At 43.0% G+C, this 13,917-nt stretch overlaps 1 protein-coding gene across 3 annotated transcripts; it reads left to right on the top strand.

Annotated features, from left to right (window-relative positions):
* Positions 1 to 156: 156 nt before the first annotated feature.
* On the top strand, positions 157 to 13,605 carry pklr (pyruvate kinase L/R). Of its 3 annotated transcripts, none has more exons than XM_071538550.1 (12): positions 157 to 219; positions 4,762 to 4,926; positions 5,398 to 5,489; positions 5,608 to 5,739; positions 6,659 to 6,845; positions 7,093 to 7,366; positions 8,304 to 8,454; positions 9,327 to 9,479; positions 9,625 to 9,791; positions 11,774 to 11,840; positions 12,815 to 12,929; positions 13,087 to 13,605. In XM_071538550.1, the coding sequence occupies exons 1-12, from the start codon at positions 201 to 203 to the stop codon at positions 13,215 to 13,217; spliced, it is 1,653 nt and encodes a 550-aa protein (XP_071394651.1). In that variant the 5' UTR covers positions 157 to 200; the 3' UTR covers positions 13,218 to 13,605. The 3 variants fall into 3 exon arrangements, with proteins under 3 accessions (XP_071394651.1, XP_071394653.1, XP_071394652.1); XM_071538552.1 differs by having other exon boundaries at positions 219 to 223; XM_071538551.1 differs by lacking the exon at positions 157 to 219 and adding an exon at positions 3,917 to 4,017.
* Positions 13,606 to 13,917: the final 312 nt, after the last annotated feature.

Raw genomic sequence — 13,917 nt, 5'->3', positions numbered from 1 at the left:
ACCGTGCATGTAGTCCAATTATTAATAATCTTTCCAAATAAAACATTGTTTCCTCCTCGTGTTATCTTGGTCTTCATTGGGGTAAAGTCTACAACAGCGACATTAACGTTGCTGTCCAGCAGATGGCGCTAAAACTCACTCAAACTGCATTTACATTTGTCGCGCCTGTCTCTCCACATCAGTCGATCTTGGCCTGCTTCATGAACCCAACAGCCACAGGTTGGTCGTTTGCTTTCTAATGATCTCAACTTTATAACCTATAGGCACTTCATATGGTGTGTGTGTGTATAGATTGTACTTTGTGTAGTAGTACATCTCTCGTATTCTATTTAGTCTATTGCGTTTCTATCTTGGCAGTTTTTGATTGTGATACACAGTTTTCTTTGTTACATTCTTGTCAGTCATTCTCACAACTATTCACAGTTGAAAAACTACTTATGCTACTTCTGCCAATTATTTCTGTCAGCGCCGCCAGGTATTGATCTTTCTGCACTCTTTCCCGTTTTCATTTTGTTTGCTAACGAGCTGGCCAATAAACGAAAACAGGCTATTACACATCATTTTCTGTCTAAATAGGCAGCTAACCAACATGTTTGGATGTTCGACACACTGGATTTGAATTACTTAAGGGTGCGGGTTACTGAATAATACGAATAATATAGACCTAATGGAATGATAGAGTAACAGTAATAGTAGCCTATAACTTGGCTTTTGTATTTCTTCATTTTAAGTTTTAGAACAATGAAACAAAATCAACTGCACAGCCAAAAGTGAAGGTGCTTGAACCTAATTAAGGCATAACACTAGAAAGAGAAAAATGCTATCCGCACACTTCTGTGAGATGCAAAATAGCTACTATTTATTCAGCCAATAATACTTTTGCATCTGACAGAAGTGTGCGGATAGCATTTTTCTCTTTCATTTGAAGTTTTGCAAATTTGAGTCTGGATGTCGTATTATTGCACTTTGGTCTTCATGTAGCCTATAAAGCTGACGTCTTCTCCGGTCAGGTAATTATTTGTTGGTTATTATATCACACTGGGTGTGTGCTGCACAGGGCAGAGGGCTGCAGGGTAAACTCTCAACTCAACCCAGGAACAAAGGTCTGTTTGTCCTTTGGCTACTGATTTACACTCTCTGTCAGCCTGTCTCAACTGGCGTGTTCATGCGTGAGTGTGCATATACTACAACTCTACCAATACAGCTGCATGCACTGCCTTGTTTCTCAAATAACAGACAGACCAAATAGAAAACACGAGTAGAAACCACATCAGCTTGGCTTATCATCTCATTTGTCAAGATCCCATTCTGACATAATATCAGCCATTTTCAGTGCACATCTGTTCTCTGTCACAGCTGAGTTAATACAGGATATGGTTTGTATGTTCTCCAATATATCAGCAAGGCCCTGGAGTGGGTGACTGGGAAGGATGAGTAGAACAAAGAATGAGGATGTATAGTATAGTATAAGTATAGCAATTAATTTGGTCACATATTATTTGAATATTCCAATATATATTGGACTATCTGTGAACCCAAACTTCCTGATATTCAATTTACTATCAAGTGACTATATTGTGTCACTAAAAACTGAATTTAAGCTGATAACATAAACTAGTCAATAGATAGCCTATTCAATGTCTCAGTTAATCTTTGGGTTGGGTTTAGGGTTAATAATGGGGCTAGGGTTAGGGTTAGTGTGGCTAAAGTCAGGGGTATGTAGTCTAAAGATACAGCAAACAGGCAAGTGACACTTTGTAGAAAATCTGCTTTTAGTTAGTTTAGTATCAACATTGCACTATCCGAATAAAGTGTTACCAATCTTCGCATCATCCCGGTCCAGTCATGCTTCTGCCCCCACCTACGCTAATTCAGCCTCATCATCCATCTGTTGCATGGAGTGGACACACTCCAAATGGTGTGAGTGGGTGGAGAGATGAGGGGGCAGCCGAGGGGTCAGAGGGAATAAATGAATGGAAGAGATTGAGCTAAAGTTGTTAGGGGTGACATTAGACTTACAGGATAACAGGTAGGAGGCCTGAGCATTGCTAAGAGAGGTGGATTTACAGACATCGCTGCATAAAATACAAGGAACCCAACAGATAAACAAACAAACAGAGGAAGGTTTTAGTCAAAATGGGTAAGTGGATCAAGGATTTTATATTGTTTTAAGCAAGTGAGGCTTTAGCAAGTTTTGCATGTTATCATTTAACTTCAGCATGGTTGAGAATGTAGAGATGACCATCTAGTCATTGATTTACTGTATCATCTATTCATGATTAATGAAGTTAACTTGCACTGCAGGCATCAATCCACGTAGAAAGAGCTTGGCGTGTGGATACAGATCTGTACCTTGGTGTACAGGCTATTCATTTCACATTTTCCAATATATAATGAAACTTAAACCTCATCAATGGTTATGCATTATCAAAATATTCAAATTACACAATTTGAACTTGTGATTTAGATAATACACTTCTGTGGAGTTTGTCAGACCTATGTATTTGGACTTAACGTGCAGAGTCATAGTTGAACAGGATTCCCAAAAATCTGCCCTATTACCTTGGGTTCATCGACCGATTACACACACACACACACACACACACGCTGACCTGTGTTCGTGCCAGAGGGTGACTGAGTGCAAACTGGTTATTCCTGGTGGCCACACCCAGCCCCTATCTCTCCTTCCTTATGTTTTCATTGTCATCGATTCTGTACAGTGACTGACATGTTGCAACACTGGTGTCTTTAACCTAAAGTCTGCCTTATTTATAGCCAGCGTTGCTGTAACAGGTATCTGTATGTGTGTGCATATACGTGCGTCCGTGTGTGTTTGTACGTGTGTGTGTGTGTGTGTGTGTGTGTCTATGTGTATACTCTGCGATGTGTCAGAGGCGGATCTCAGTGGGACACTCAATGATGTGTGCAGCAGGGCGGCAGAACTGGGTCACAGGGAGGTGGAGAGAGAGAGAGAGACAAAGAGAGTGAGAGGAAGCACTGACAGCTACAGAAACCACAGCACACAGCCATGCATGTTCACATCCTGCTCCCCTGCACTCACCAATTTCTTCAGGGAGTTTCCTCCGAGTTTGTCCTTCTCTGTTTCTCCCCCGTTCTCTGCAAAAAGCTGCATTGGAAGGGTTTGAAAAACAAGTGGCACCTGCTCTTACAAAATAGTTGGTAGCACAAAATTTGGTTAACAAATTCTTAACAGGTTGACAGACTGGATAATCTAGATTTAATAGACAATTTCGAGGTAGTGTTTTTTTTTTTTTTTTCAAAATAGAAATCGTTAGCCTCGCTCCATCTCCCATTCTCCTGACTCTGCTCCTCCCCACCTCCCTTTCTCCTTTCTTCTCACCTCTTAACTCCCATTGTGCTGTCAGCATCGACCTTGTCTGCCTGGATCCTTGGCTCTCTCCTGCTCATCTCCTCCTCTCTGTCCTTTACTATCTCCTCCCCTGTGGTGGCAGAAATTGCAGGCTTGACTGACAGTGACATCCAATAAAATGTATACAATTGTATTGACTCAAAGTGCCAAAATACTTTCTCATACTTACTCATTGTATCCATTTTTTATGCAGTAGTAGTAATTGGTGGACTCGTCATCACCTGGGATGGGTATTGAAAAGCATTACCAGTATTATACCAATTTTAATATTAACTTTAAGATATCAGAAGATATTGGATTGGACAAAATATTGGATTCTTTCAGTGTAAACTCAAATTTCATTCCAATTAATGGGAGTTTTATTGAGAAATTATTTGAACGTGGTCTGATTCTATTTAGAACATCAGATGACATTTATAACTCAGATAATTAGATGAGCACTATCTCAGAACTGCAGAATCCGATTCGGTGTAAATTTCTCATTCCTCATCCGTACAGACATTTGATCATGCAAATTGTGTGGCACAGGGCTCCTGAGGACAGAGAGGAAGACAAAACTGAAATTTGACAGGTTCAGTTCTGTACACTGACACCTTGAGCAAGGCATCCAACACAAACTCAACCAGGTCAGTGTCTGAGAATGAAAGATATAAAGAATCATGATAGGTTAGTGTTAAGGGCAGACTAACATCCATCCTCTTATGCTATAGACACTATAGAGGAGTAAGGCTCCTAAGAACCATGCAACATCTCTTCCTTCCAATTTTGAAACATACAGCCTGCTGACAAATCAAAGCAAACACTGAAGGTTTGTTTGTGTGCACACTTCTTGTATTTTCATTTCTTTCAAATGTCAGCTTACGGCATTTTATATTCCCTCTATACAGCATAAGTATCGGCTTCCCTGCCTGTTTTCAAATGTCATTTTATTGCATGTCAAAGCAAATCTCCTGAACAGCAGAGTGTTTCATTTTCACATTACCTCCTTGTATGACTGCTGAATGTCAACATGTAAACCTTCATGACCCTCCACCCCGTAGTTAATGCCAGGTTACTGTATCTTGTGTGTTTGTATATAGATAGATAGATAGATAGATAGATAGATAGATAGATAGATAGATAGATTGCCTCTGCCCTGACTGTAAATTTGAAATCCTTGGTGGTAAGCTACTCTTCTTTCGTATACTTGTATAACAAAAAACTGTTCTTGCCCATCATTAACACAGAAATGACAAGCTACTTCTTCATTTCTTAATTCACTCCTGGTTGCAGTACTGGTATGTAGAGTTAGCATTAGTGAGCATTTGCGTTAATGTTAGAGCGATCGCCTCTGACTTAACCCCATTGGTTTCACCTCTTTGTCCCTATAGCTCGCATCAGACGCTACTCAGAGGTGATGGCACTGCCAGACTCATTCATCCAGCGGCAGCAGCTGGATGCCAGCATGGCTGACACATTCCTGGAGCACCTCTGTCTGCTGGACATCAACCAGGAGCCAATCACAGCCCGCAATACCAGCATAATCTGCACCATCGGTGAGTGGGACAACCAATCATAGACAGAGTCTCAGTTTCAAGTTGTTTTCTCTCTCTCCCAACAGTTGTATGTCGTAGCTGGCATGGTGTGGCGCCGCCTGCGAGGCAGCCAACTTTTGGGTGCTGGGTGGCCTCTTCTGTGTTTTGATTTGTGTCTGTGGCAGTTTTCTGTGTATATCTGACACCTCCTCCTTCTCTGCTTTCCTCCCGTCTTAGACAAGAGAAAATATTCAGAACAGAATACAGTCGCCTTTGCTCATTGAATATGCATGCTCATTTTATGCATCATTATTCTGTCATTCCCAGGGCTCTGCCTCTCCAGATATTCTCTTTGATTCCCCACCAGGGCAGGTGTTGTTATCAAGGTCCACTGGCTGAAGGATTGATTATGTGTCCGAAGTGATTAAGTGATTAACTGTTTTAATCTATAACATCCTGTCTCTTACTTCTGTTTCTCCCTCTCTCTCTCAGGTCCAGCATCTCGATCCGTCCCCAAACTCCAGGAGATGGTCAAGGCAGGAATGAACATCGCTCGTCTGAATTTCTCTCATGGTTCACATGAAGTATGTGTGTGTGTGTGTGTGTGTGTGTGTGTGTGTGTGTGTGTATACTATTTCTCGCATCCCTTCGACTTTGATACATACTGATTCTCTGTCTCTGTCTCTCTAACCCCGGTGTCAGTTCCACGGTGAAACCATCAAGAACATCCGTGAGGCGGTGGAGACGTTAACCTCTGACCCGCTGTACTATCGGCCGGTTGCCATCGCCTTGGATACCAAAGGTCCAGAGATCCGTACTGGATTGGTGAAAGGGGTGAGCATCTTCCGCTACATCTCGCTCGCAGTCTAAACCTAGTCAACCAGTCACATGCACTCAGTTGAAGTCTGTAGCGTTATCGCCATCAATGGCACTGAGACCCACAACCTCTAATGTGAATTACCGGAACTTGCCAACCTCAAGCACCGGGTACAAAACACGCCTGCCTGTTGAAGAGTTCAGCCGTTAAATCAAACAATCATTGGCCCAGACAGTGTGTGTGTGTGTGTGTGTGTGTGGAGCTGTGTTGTTCAACCAAGTGGGCTCCAGCCTGGCCCCTACACAGGTTGTGGTTACGCAACAGTAAACAGAACAGAGGAGGATGTTTTCTCAGGACAAGAGCAAGCCAAGCATTTGATCTCTGTTCTTCTTTTCCCTGAGCACTGTGCTTGCCAGTGGATAGAGCCACATGTAGTTGACAACATGAAAACTTCAAATTCTGTGTCTGTCTGTCTGTCTGTCTGTCTGTGTGTAGACACATTCTTTTGAAGACAATAACTAAGGAAAAGAACAATAGATGATAGAAACTTCATACTTTCACCACAGGTTACCCCTATAGAGTAGATGGATCAGATCTTGGAGCACTTTGCTGCATAAATTTGCATATTAACGAAGAAAAAAATATTTTCTTGAAAATAATTCTTGAAACTACTATAACTTTTTAAGATGTGGAAGTCATAGTAAAGCTGCCCATGTGTTATGTGAAGACAAGTATGTTGATATTAAAATATTTGCTAATTATACATTAATTATCCTTATGAATGACCTCATTAGCATAGGTGATTATGTTTAATAAATCAGCTCAAGTGCCTTTTAAAGTGTTTAGTAAAGAAAGACAAAAATGGCATTTACTTAACGTTTCTCTGTGTTGTGCCTGTGTGTGCCTCGTTTGTGATGTGTGTATGTGTTTGTGTAGAAGGTAGAGGAGGAGGTGGAGCTGGAGAAGGGCAGCCAAGTGCGTGTGGTGACAGCAGAGAGTGACAAAGACAAGACAGATGGGAAGATGATCTGGGTGGACTATCCCAGTCTGCCCAAAGTCCTCAAGAAGGGAGGCATTATCTACATCGATGACGGCCTCATTGGACTCAAAGTACTAGCAACAGGTATTACACATAAGATGATTTTAATAAATGTTTAGTAAACATCTTGAGTGCTAGCAGAATAGCAATATAAATAGGTTCCCATGCTTTATACAGGTACTCGATTACCATCTGCTGCATACCCACGTTGGACCTTAGGAGAACACAGACGTTATATCACTCTCCACTAACTTGCCACCTTTCTTCTCTCTTACTACAAATTTTACTAACTTTTTATTCATCTCTTAACCCCCCTCCTCTTCCTCTGCAGGCTCTGACTGGGTGGACACGGTGGTGGAGGCTGGTGGGACGCTGTGCAGTCGTAAGGGGGTCAACCTCCCCGGATGCGACCTGATCAGCATGCCGGCGGTCAGTGAGCGGGACGAGTGCGACCTGAGGTTCGGGGTGGCCCAGGGGATAGACATGGTGTTTGCCAGCTTCATCCGCTCCGCCCAGGACGTGAGGGATGTGCGGCGGGCGCTGGGGCCGTACGGCCGGGACATCAAAGTGGTCAGCAAGGTGGAAAGCCGGCAAGGGGTTCAGAAGTGAGTGTCATGTAGGAGAGGAACAGCACGCTATTTATCCTCATCTCAAGGGAATACAGATTTGTTCAAGTGAAAATGCCTATGAATCGAAACCATTTAGGTGGAATTATTTCGAGAGATAGATTTTGAGTGAGTTGAACAGAGACTTTTAGACCCCCCTCTCAGAATGAGGCCGTGACAGGACTTATTAATCTGTCTGATAGCGAACTGCCCCTCTTCTGGACAGCCGGCTGTCACAGAGTGATGGATAGACATATTTCAGCTCTACACTATCTGGATTTTACACATCTGGGATACATGATCCGTGTGGCTGTCTGTCTGAAATATAGCCGCCACTTAATATATCTGACACAAATTATGTCACTGGTTTCTCATCTATATTCCTCATCTCTCTGCTCACTGGCTCCTGACATTATTCGGCTACGGTTATAATTTAAATGGGATTTTTGAGATCTGATCGTAAAGATTAAATTTCAAGAGATCATGTTGCTGCACATCCACACTTGGCATGAAAATTCCTGTTATATCTCCTGCGGCTGTATTTAAAAAAAAAAAAAATATGTGTCCTCATTACATTTTCCTGCTCTTCCTCTCCATCACTTTACATTGCTCATGTGTGCATCTGTGGCTGGGTTGCATCCTGGCGATGTAGACTTCAGACCTCAATGCCACTTCTAAATCAGGTTTTGAAGATTCGTAGAAGCATTGTGAGGAAAATCTTATTTTTGCGGATCCAGACCTGCTCTTTAATGTGCCCTGGCTTGACTGGTCCAGATGATAAAAACAATGAAACAATCAGTATATAACCGCAGCTTTTGTCCTTTCTCCTTCTGCTTCCTCATCTCTGCTCACTCTGTTTTGTTCTTCTCCAACCCCCTTCCTTTTACCCCAAACGCTCAATCCCTCTCCTCCCCATCCTGTCTAATTCCTTTGTCAGGTTTGAGGAGATCCTGGCTGAGAGTGATGGCGTGATGGTTGCCAGGGGCGACCTGGGGATTGAGATCCCAGCGGAGAAAGTCTTCATTGCCCAGAAGATGATGATTGGACGCTGTAACTCAGCCGGCAAGCCTGTCATCTGTGCCACACAGGTCAGACACGGGGGGCACATGCACGTGCACACACACACACACATGGATGCAGAAATTTAAAAAACACACTAACTACATTGTTACATGTCAAATGGGCCCTGAGAAAACATTTAAAAATGAACAGGCACACATTAACCTCCTGCTCCTACATAACGCATTTACATGAACACACACTCGCTTGTCAAGTGGACTCATCCTCAAATACATACACATTTGCTCTTATTTTCTCTCTCACACCCGCTCCCATATGCACAGATAGACACAAACATGCACACACACACACACACACACACACACACACACACACTCCTGCAGCCATGTTGAGTCACAGTGCTGTATCTTGTTTATGCTACAGCTCTTGACTCAGAGTGACAGCGTTACAGCAGGTTTGCTACAAGAGACCTAAGCACACAAACAGCAAAAACAACGCCCACACACACACACATAGATCAGCATTGCAGAATTTTAGTTACTACAAAAACACAGACGCTCAGTCGACCCTCTGAGCTATCTCATTTTCCAACTGTCTGCCTTGCTTATTGACTCATAACACTGAGTCTCCAGCATGCCAATAATCATCTCTCAACGTCGCCCTCGCCCCCCTCGCTCTCAATGATCTCTCTTTTCTCTGCCACTGCTGTCCATCCATCCTGAAAGCCATTACCTCTGCCCTCCTCCTCTCTTTATTCTCTCCCCAAAGCCTGATTGCCTGTCCTGTCTTCCCTCCCTTTCTTGGACAAAACACATAGAAGGTGATTAGTTTTTGTTGAATTGATTGATTGTATTACTTTATTATCGTTAATGGGGAAACATTGGTCTGGTCAAAACGCTAATGTAAAGCTAATGTATTTTCTCTGTGTGTGTGTCCATAGATGCTGGAGAGTATGGTGGCCCACCCGCGGCCGACCAGAGCCGAGGGCAGTGACGTCGCCAACGCCGTGCTGGATGGAGCCGACTGTGTAATGTTATCTGGAGAGACCGCCAAGGGACTGTTTCCTGTGAAGGCTGTTGCAATGATGCACTCGGTGTGTGTGTGTGTGTGTGTGTGAGTTTTCATGTCCATTCTGTTACATCTATATGACTTAGTGCTCTTTGATAACCGTCTCTCTCTGTCTCTCTCTCTCTCTCTCTCTCTCTCTCTCTCTCTCATCTGTTCATGTAAACACACAGATCTGCAGGGAGGCGGAGGCAGCCATTTTCCACCAGCAGCTTTTTGAGGAGTTGCGTCGTCTGACCCCTCTGTCCTCGGACCCTACAGAGGTCACAGCCATCGGAGCGGTGGAGTCCTCCTTCAAGTGTTGCGCTGGAGCCATCATAGTCCTCACCACCACTGGCAGGTGCATGTAAACACAAAATGCACGTTCATAGACATATTTTGTTTATGGCACTCATACCTGCGTTTGGATGTTTTATATCGTGTCCTGTAAGCTCATGAGGACTGGGCATCACTTGATGCATGACACTTGAATAAATATTGCATTCATTACAACACACACACACACACACACAAGCATATCCTCCAGTCCTGGCAGTGGGCACAGGCGCTGGCCCTACCTGATAGAAGTCCCATCTTTCTGCCTCATCATGTTTCTCTTTGTCTTCTTTCCATTCTTATATCATTATAATTGTCCATGTTATTGCCCATTTTGCCGTCCTGCTGGAGGATCCCTCTCTGAATTACCCTGCCCAAGGTTTCTTCCTTTTTTTTTTTCTAATCTTGGGAGTTTTTCCTTGTCTTCACTGAGGCTGGTGGTAGTGCTGTTTAGGTTCGACTATGTAGATTAGGTAAGCCTGTTATGTTTTTTCAACATGCTGTTTTGTATCTGCTGCTTTGTTTCTTTGAGTTTTGTTGCATACTGTATTGCATCCTTTTGTTTTGTGATTGATTGTTGATCAGTCAGATCTAGGTTGGCTTGTTCTCTGTAGAGTCCGTCGACATGTGCTTTGTGATGAAGTGCTGTATAAATTTGTTTGTTTGTTTATTTATTTATAAGGACAACACACATTAATCGACATTTCTGTAAATGTGCTAGTGTTAGCCAGCTGGCTAATTTTCAACTATAGTCCTTGTGGCGAGATGTTTTAAAACCTATAAAATGATAAAAATGTACAGAACAAAGACAACAAGACGCCATAGAGACAGCAACAAAACAAGAACTCTCAAGGCAGAACACAAGCCATGCAAAGCAACAGGAAACAGCAAAGCATCAGCACAACAATACAGCAACAACAAACACCATATTAGCACATATAGTCATGCAAGCGACATGAAGCAACAACACACAGCCAAGCAATACTGACCACAACCAACTTATGATACATGCAGTCATGCAGAGCAGCAATAACTAGTAAACATAAATAAAATACAGCAATCACTATTTAGATCTTATTTAAGTGTTACCAAATTGTTTATAAAATACTAGTAGATATTCCATACATACCTAAGCCATGCAAAGCTGGCCGCCTGGCAACGGGTAAAGGACATGGGACAAGTTAGCAGCAGGTTAGCCAATAATAACAATGATAATCATTAAATGAGCAATGTACTATGTGGAGTCGAAATGTTAACATGTCTGACTTTTCAAAAGCCAGGCCTTGAGACTTTGTGTGAAGGTGTGGTAGGTGGTACAGTTTCTTATTTCAGTTGGTAGGGAGTTCCACAATTGAGAAGCTCTTACAGAAAAGCATGATTGGCTGAAGGAGCTGGACCTGAAAGGGATTACACAATCCCCTCTCAGAGCAGATCTTGTAGATCTGTTGTTTGATGTTTTCTGCTTAATGAAAGTACTAAGTGGTGGAGGAGCCTTGCCATTTAGGATCTTAAACATCAGGCAGGTGTCAGTGTATTTCATTAGATTATCCCACCTAAGGATGTCATATTTGCCAAGAATATTGCAGTGATGGTAAGTATTGGGTTTTCTGTCTAACAGAGCCTGCTTGTACAGTGAGATAATTGGCTTCAGTGTTGTACCTTTTGCCTGAGTCCAGCTTGTCATACAATATGTTAAGTGGGGGATGATCATAGCATTCATATATAATTTTGCTGCTGTAGTTGTTAGGCAGTTTCTTATATACCTGAAATTAACCAGGTTATATTTGGTTATTTGCATTACTTTTTTCACTTGTTTTTTGAAGGATAAGGTGGAGTCGAGGATAATACCAAGATATTTAACATGAGAGACTACTTGGATGAGCTCTCCAGACACATAGACTTTGGGATCACAGTCAGATGCAAATAAACTTAAACACATACACTGCTCACCTGTGCCATCATCATCCCTCCTTCTCACCACCCCTCTGTCCTGCCTGTCTGTCCCAGGTCAGCCCATCTGCTGTCAAGGTACCGCCCTCGCTGTCCTATCGTTGCAGTCACCAGAAGCCCTCAGGTACAGTCTCATCGCATTAACTAAATAACAGAACTGTGCTTGTTTCTTGCCTGAGTTTCGTCACAACACTTGATCCTTGATGACTCACACTTTTCGAAACACTGCACAATGCATGATGCAGTAAATATTTACTCTTGCTTTCTGTTGCTCTAAGTGCTACCCATATCAGATTGCTCTCACCAAGCTTACTGATTAGTAATTATTTTCTGGAGTATATGTCTGTTCTCTAGAGAGTTCACTTTGCTCAGGTACAGTGGTTCTTAAACTTTGGGTCAGAGCCCAAAAAGTGTCACAAACCAGTTTCTGGTCGGTCCCCACATGACAGGTATAATTATGATAATACTAATGTCATACTGTATTAATCCCTGTAGGGAAATTCTCTTTTCCCTTGCCCCCCTCTGCATGGAGGTCAGAGGTCAGTGTCAGCTACAGAACAACGCCCCTGGAGCTAGTAGGGCTTCACTTTGCTGGTCAAGGACATTTCCAGCAGGATGGCATGGGGGCTCGACTCCCCCTCTGGGTGGTCTCTCTCACTGCGCCACTCTGCTGTAGTCTGGGTACTAGCAAATACTGGTAGATTTTAATGAGTGTGGTTCCCCAGATGAGGCTGAATTTATTTAATTTGCCTGCTGAAAGAGTGTAACACAAGCAATTTGTTGGACACTTTCATCCGAAGCACTGTACAGTACCATGAGGGCATGTATTTTTAGCACAGGTGGTCCTGGTGTGAATCAGAATTTTTTTTAAGATTATTCTTTTGCATTTCTGATGTATTGGACAGTCACAGTACAGAAAGATGGAAGAGAGAGGGGGATGACATGCAAAAGTGGTCATGGGCCAGAGTTGAAGCCAGGATGTCGCATTTATGGGGCATGCACCTTCGACCCCTAAGCCACCAGGATGCGAGGATCAGACTCCGAACCCTGAACAGCGTTAGTGGCGAACACTCACTCTAGTTTGTTCCTCTCCCTCAGGTGGCCCGTCAGTCCCAGCTGTTAAGAGGGGTGTTCCCTGTCCTCTTCCACCCACTGCCTGCCCCTGTCTGGGCCGATGATGTCGACAACAGGGTCAACTTTGGCATGGATATAGGTCAGTATGTGTGTGTTTATGTGTGTTGTTTGTTTGTTTGGTAGTGTACATCCCTTACCTGCCGTATTTGTATGATATGATACTGTATTACTCACACACCCCCTCTCTTTCTCTCTCTCTCTCCCTCCTCCTCTCCAACCCCCACTCACCCCAATAGGGAAGGCAAGAGGATTCTTCAAGACAGGCGATATGGTGATTGTGGTGACAGGCTGGATCCCAGGCTCAGGTCACACTAACATTATGAGGGCGGTCAATGTACCCGAACACCCTGAACTTATTGGACACTAAATCTGACTGACAAACTGACCTAACAATGCAACGACTCCTAAAGTCCCCAGCCAATGCCAACAAGGTCCAAGAGTATGAAGGTTTTCATTCCACGCAAGCACTGCTGATTTCAGGCTGTTGCTGTAGTATTTGGTTGGAGTGAAAAGCTGCATATTGAGAACCATTGCTTTAAATCAATTCAATAACTATATCACAGACAGATAAACTAAAACATCACTGTGACAGCAACAGGTTTCATCATTTGACTTAACAGATTCAACAGTAAGGGAATTGTTGCTGAGAAAAGCTGCCATTGAAACATAATTATGTATACGGTCTCATGAATGTAGAATTTGTGTTTAACTTCTTGAAAGCAATGACTCCCTTTAAATAAAACTTGAATCATTAACTTCCACACACTGTTCTCTTGTTGATGTTGGGGGTCGGAGTTTCCATAATTGAGTTGCCAAGCCTTTTCTTTATAACTCTATTACTTGTCCGAATAATATTGAATTGAAAATAGATACTACTGTGTAGTTGCCTGCTATTGTTGGAGCATATTATAATTGCTAGCCATTATTATACCATTTGGAGATAAGGTTTCCAGCTCTGTCCATAGCACTGTGCATGCTTATCTCTGTGCTGGAGGAATTCTTTATTGTGCGCCCGGTGCCGGTAGCTGCAGAGATGTCGGATATTACCGGAGCAGCCCTTTTTGTCC

The sequence above is a fragment of the Centroberyx affinis genome, unplaced genomic scaffold (assembly GCF_046629955.1).
Source record: "Centroberyx affinis isolate AG114_WGS23_722 - 3 ecotype Tasmania unplaced genomic scaffold, CSIRO-AGI_Caff_v1 ptg003286l_1, whole genome shotgun sequence".
NCBI classification, from domain to species: domain Eukaryota; kingdom Metazoa; phylum Chordata; class Actinopteri; order Beryciformes; family Berycidae; genus Centroberyx; species Centroberyx affinis.
Note: the sequence above shows the minus strand (reverse complement) of the source record. Positions and strands in the feature narration are given on the sequence as shown.

Excerpts from the sequence above, each read along its gene's own strand:
- pklr (XM_071538550.1), top strand. Across the intron at positions 5,490-5,607 it reads TCTCTCATGGTTCACATGAA|TTCCACGGTGAAACCATCAA; the intron begins GTATGTGTGTGT and ends CCCCGGTGTCAG. Across the intron at positions 9,792-11,773 it reads GTCCTCACCACCACTGGCAG|GTCAGCCCATCTGCTGTCAA; the intron begins GTGCATGTAAAC and ends TGTCTGTCCCAG.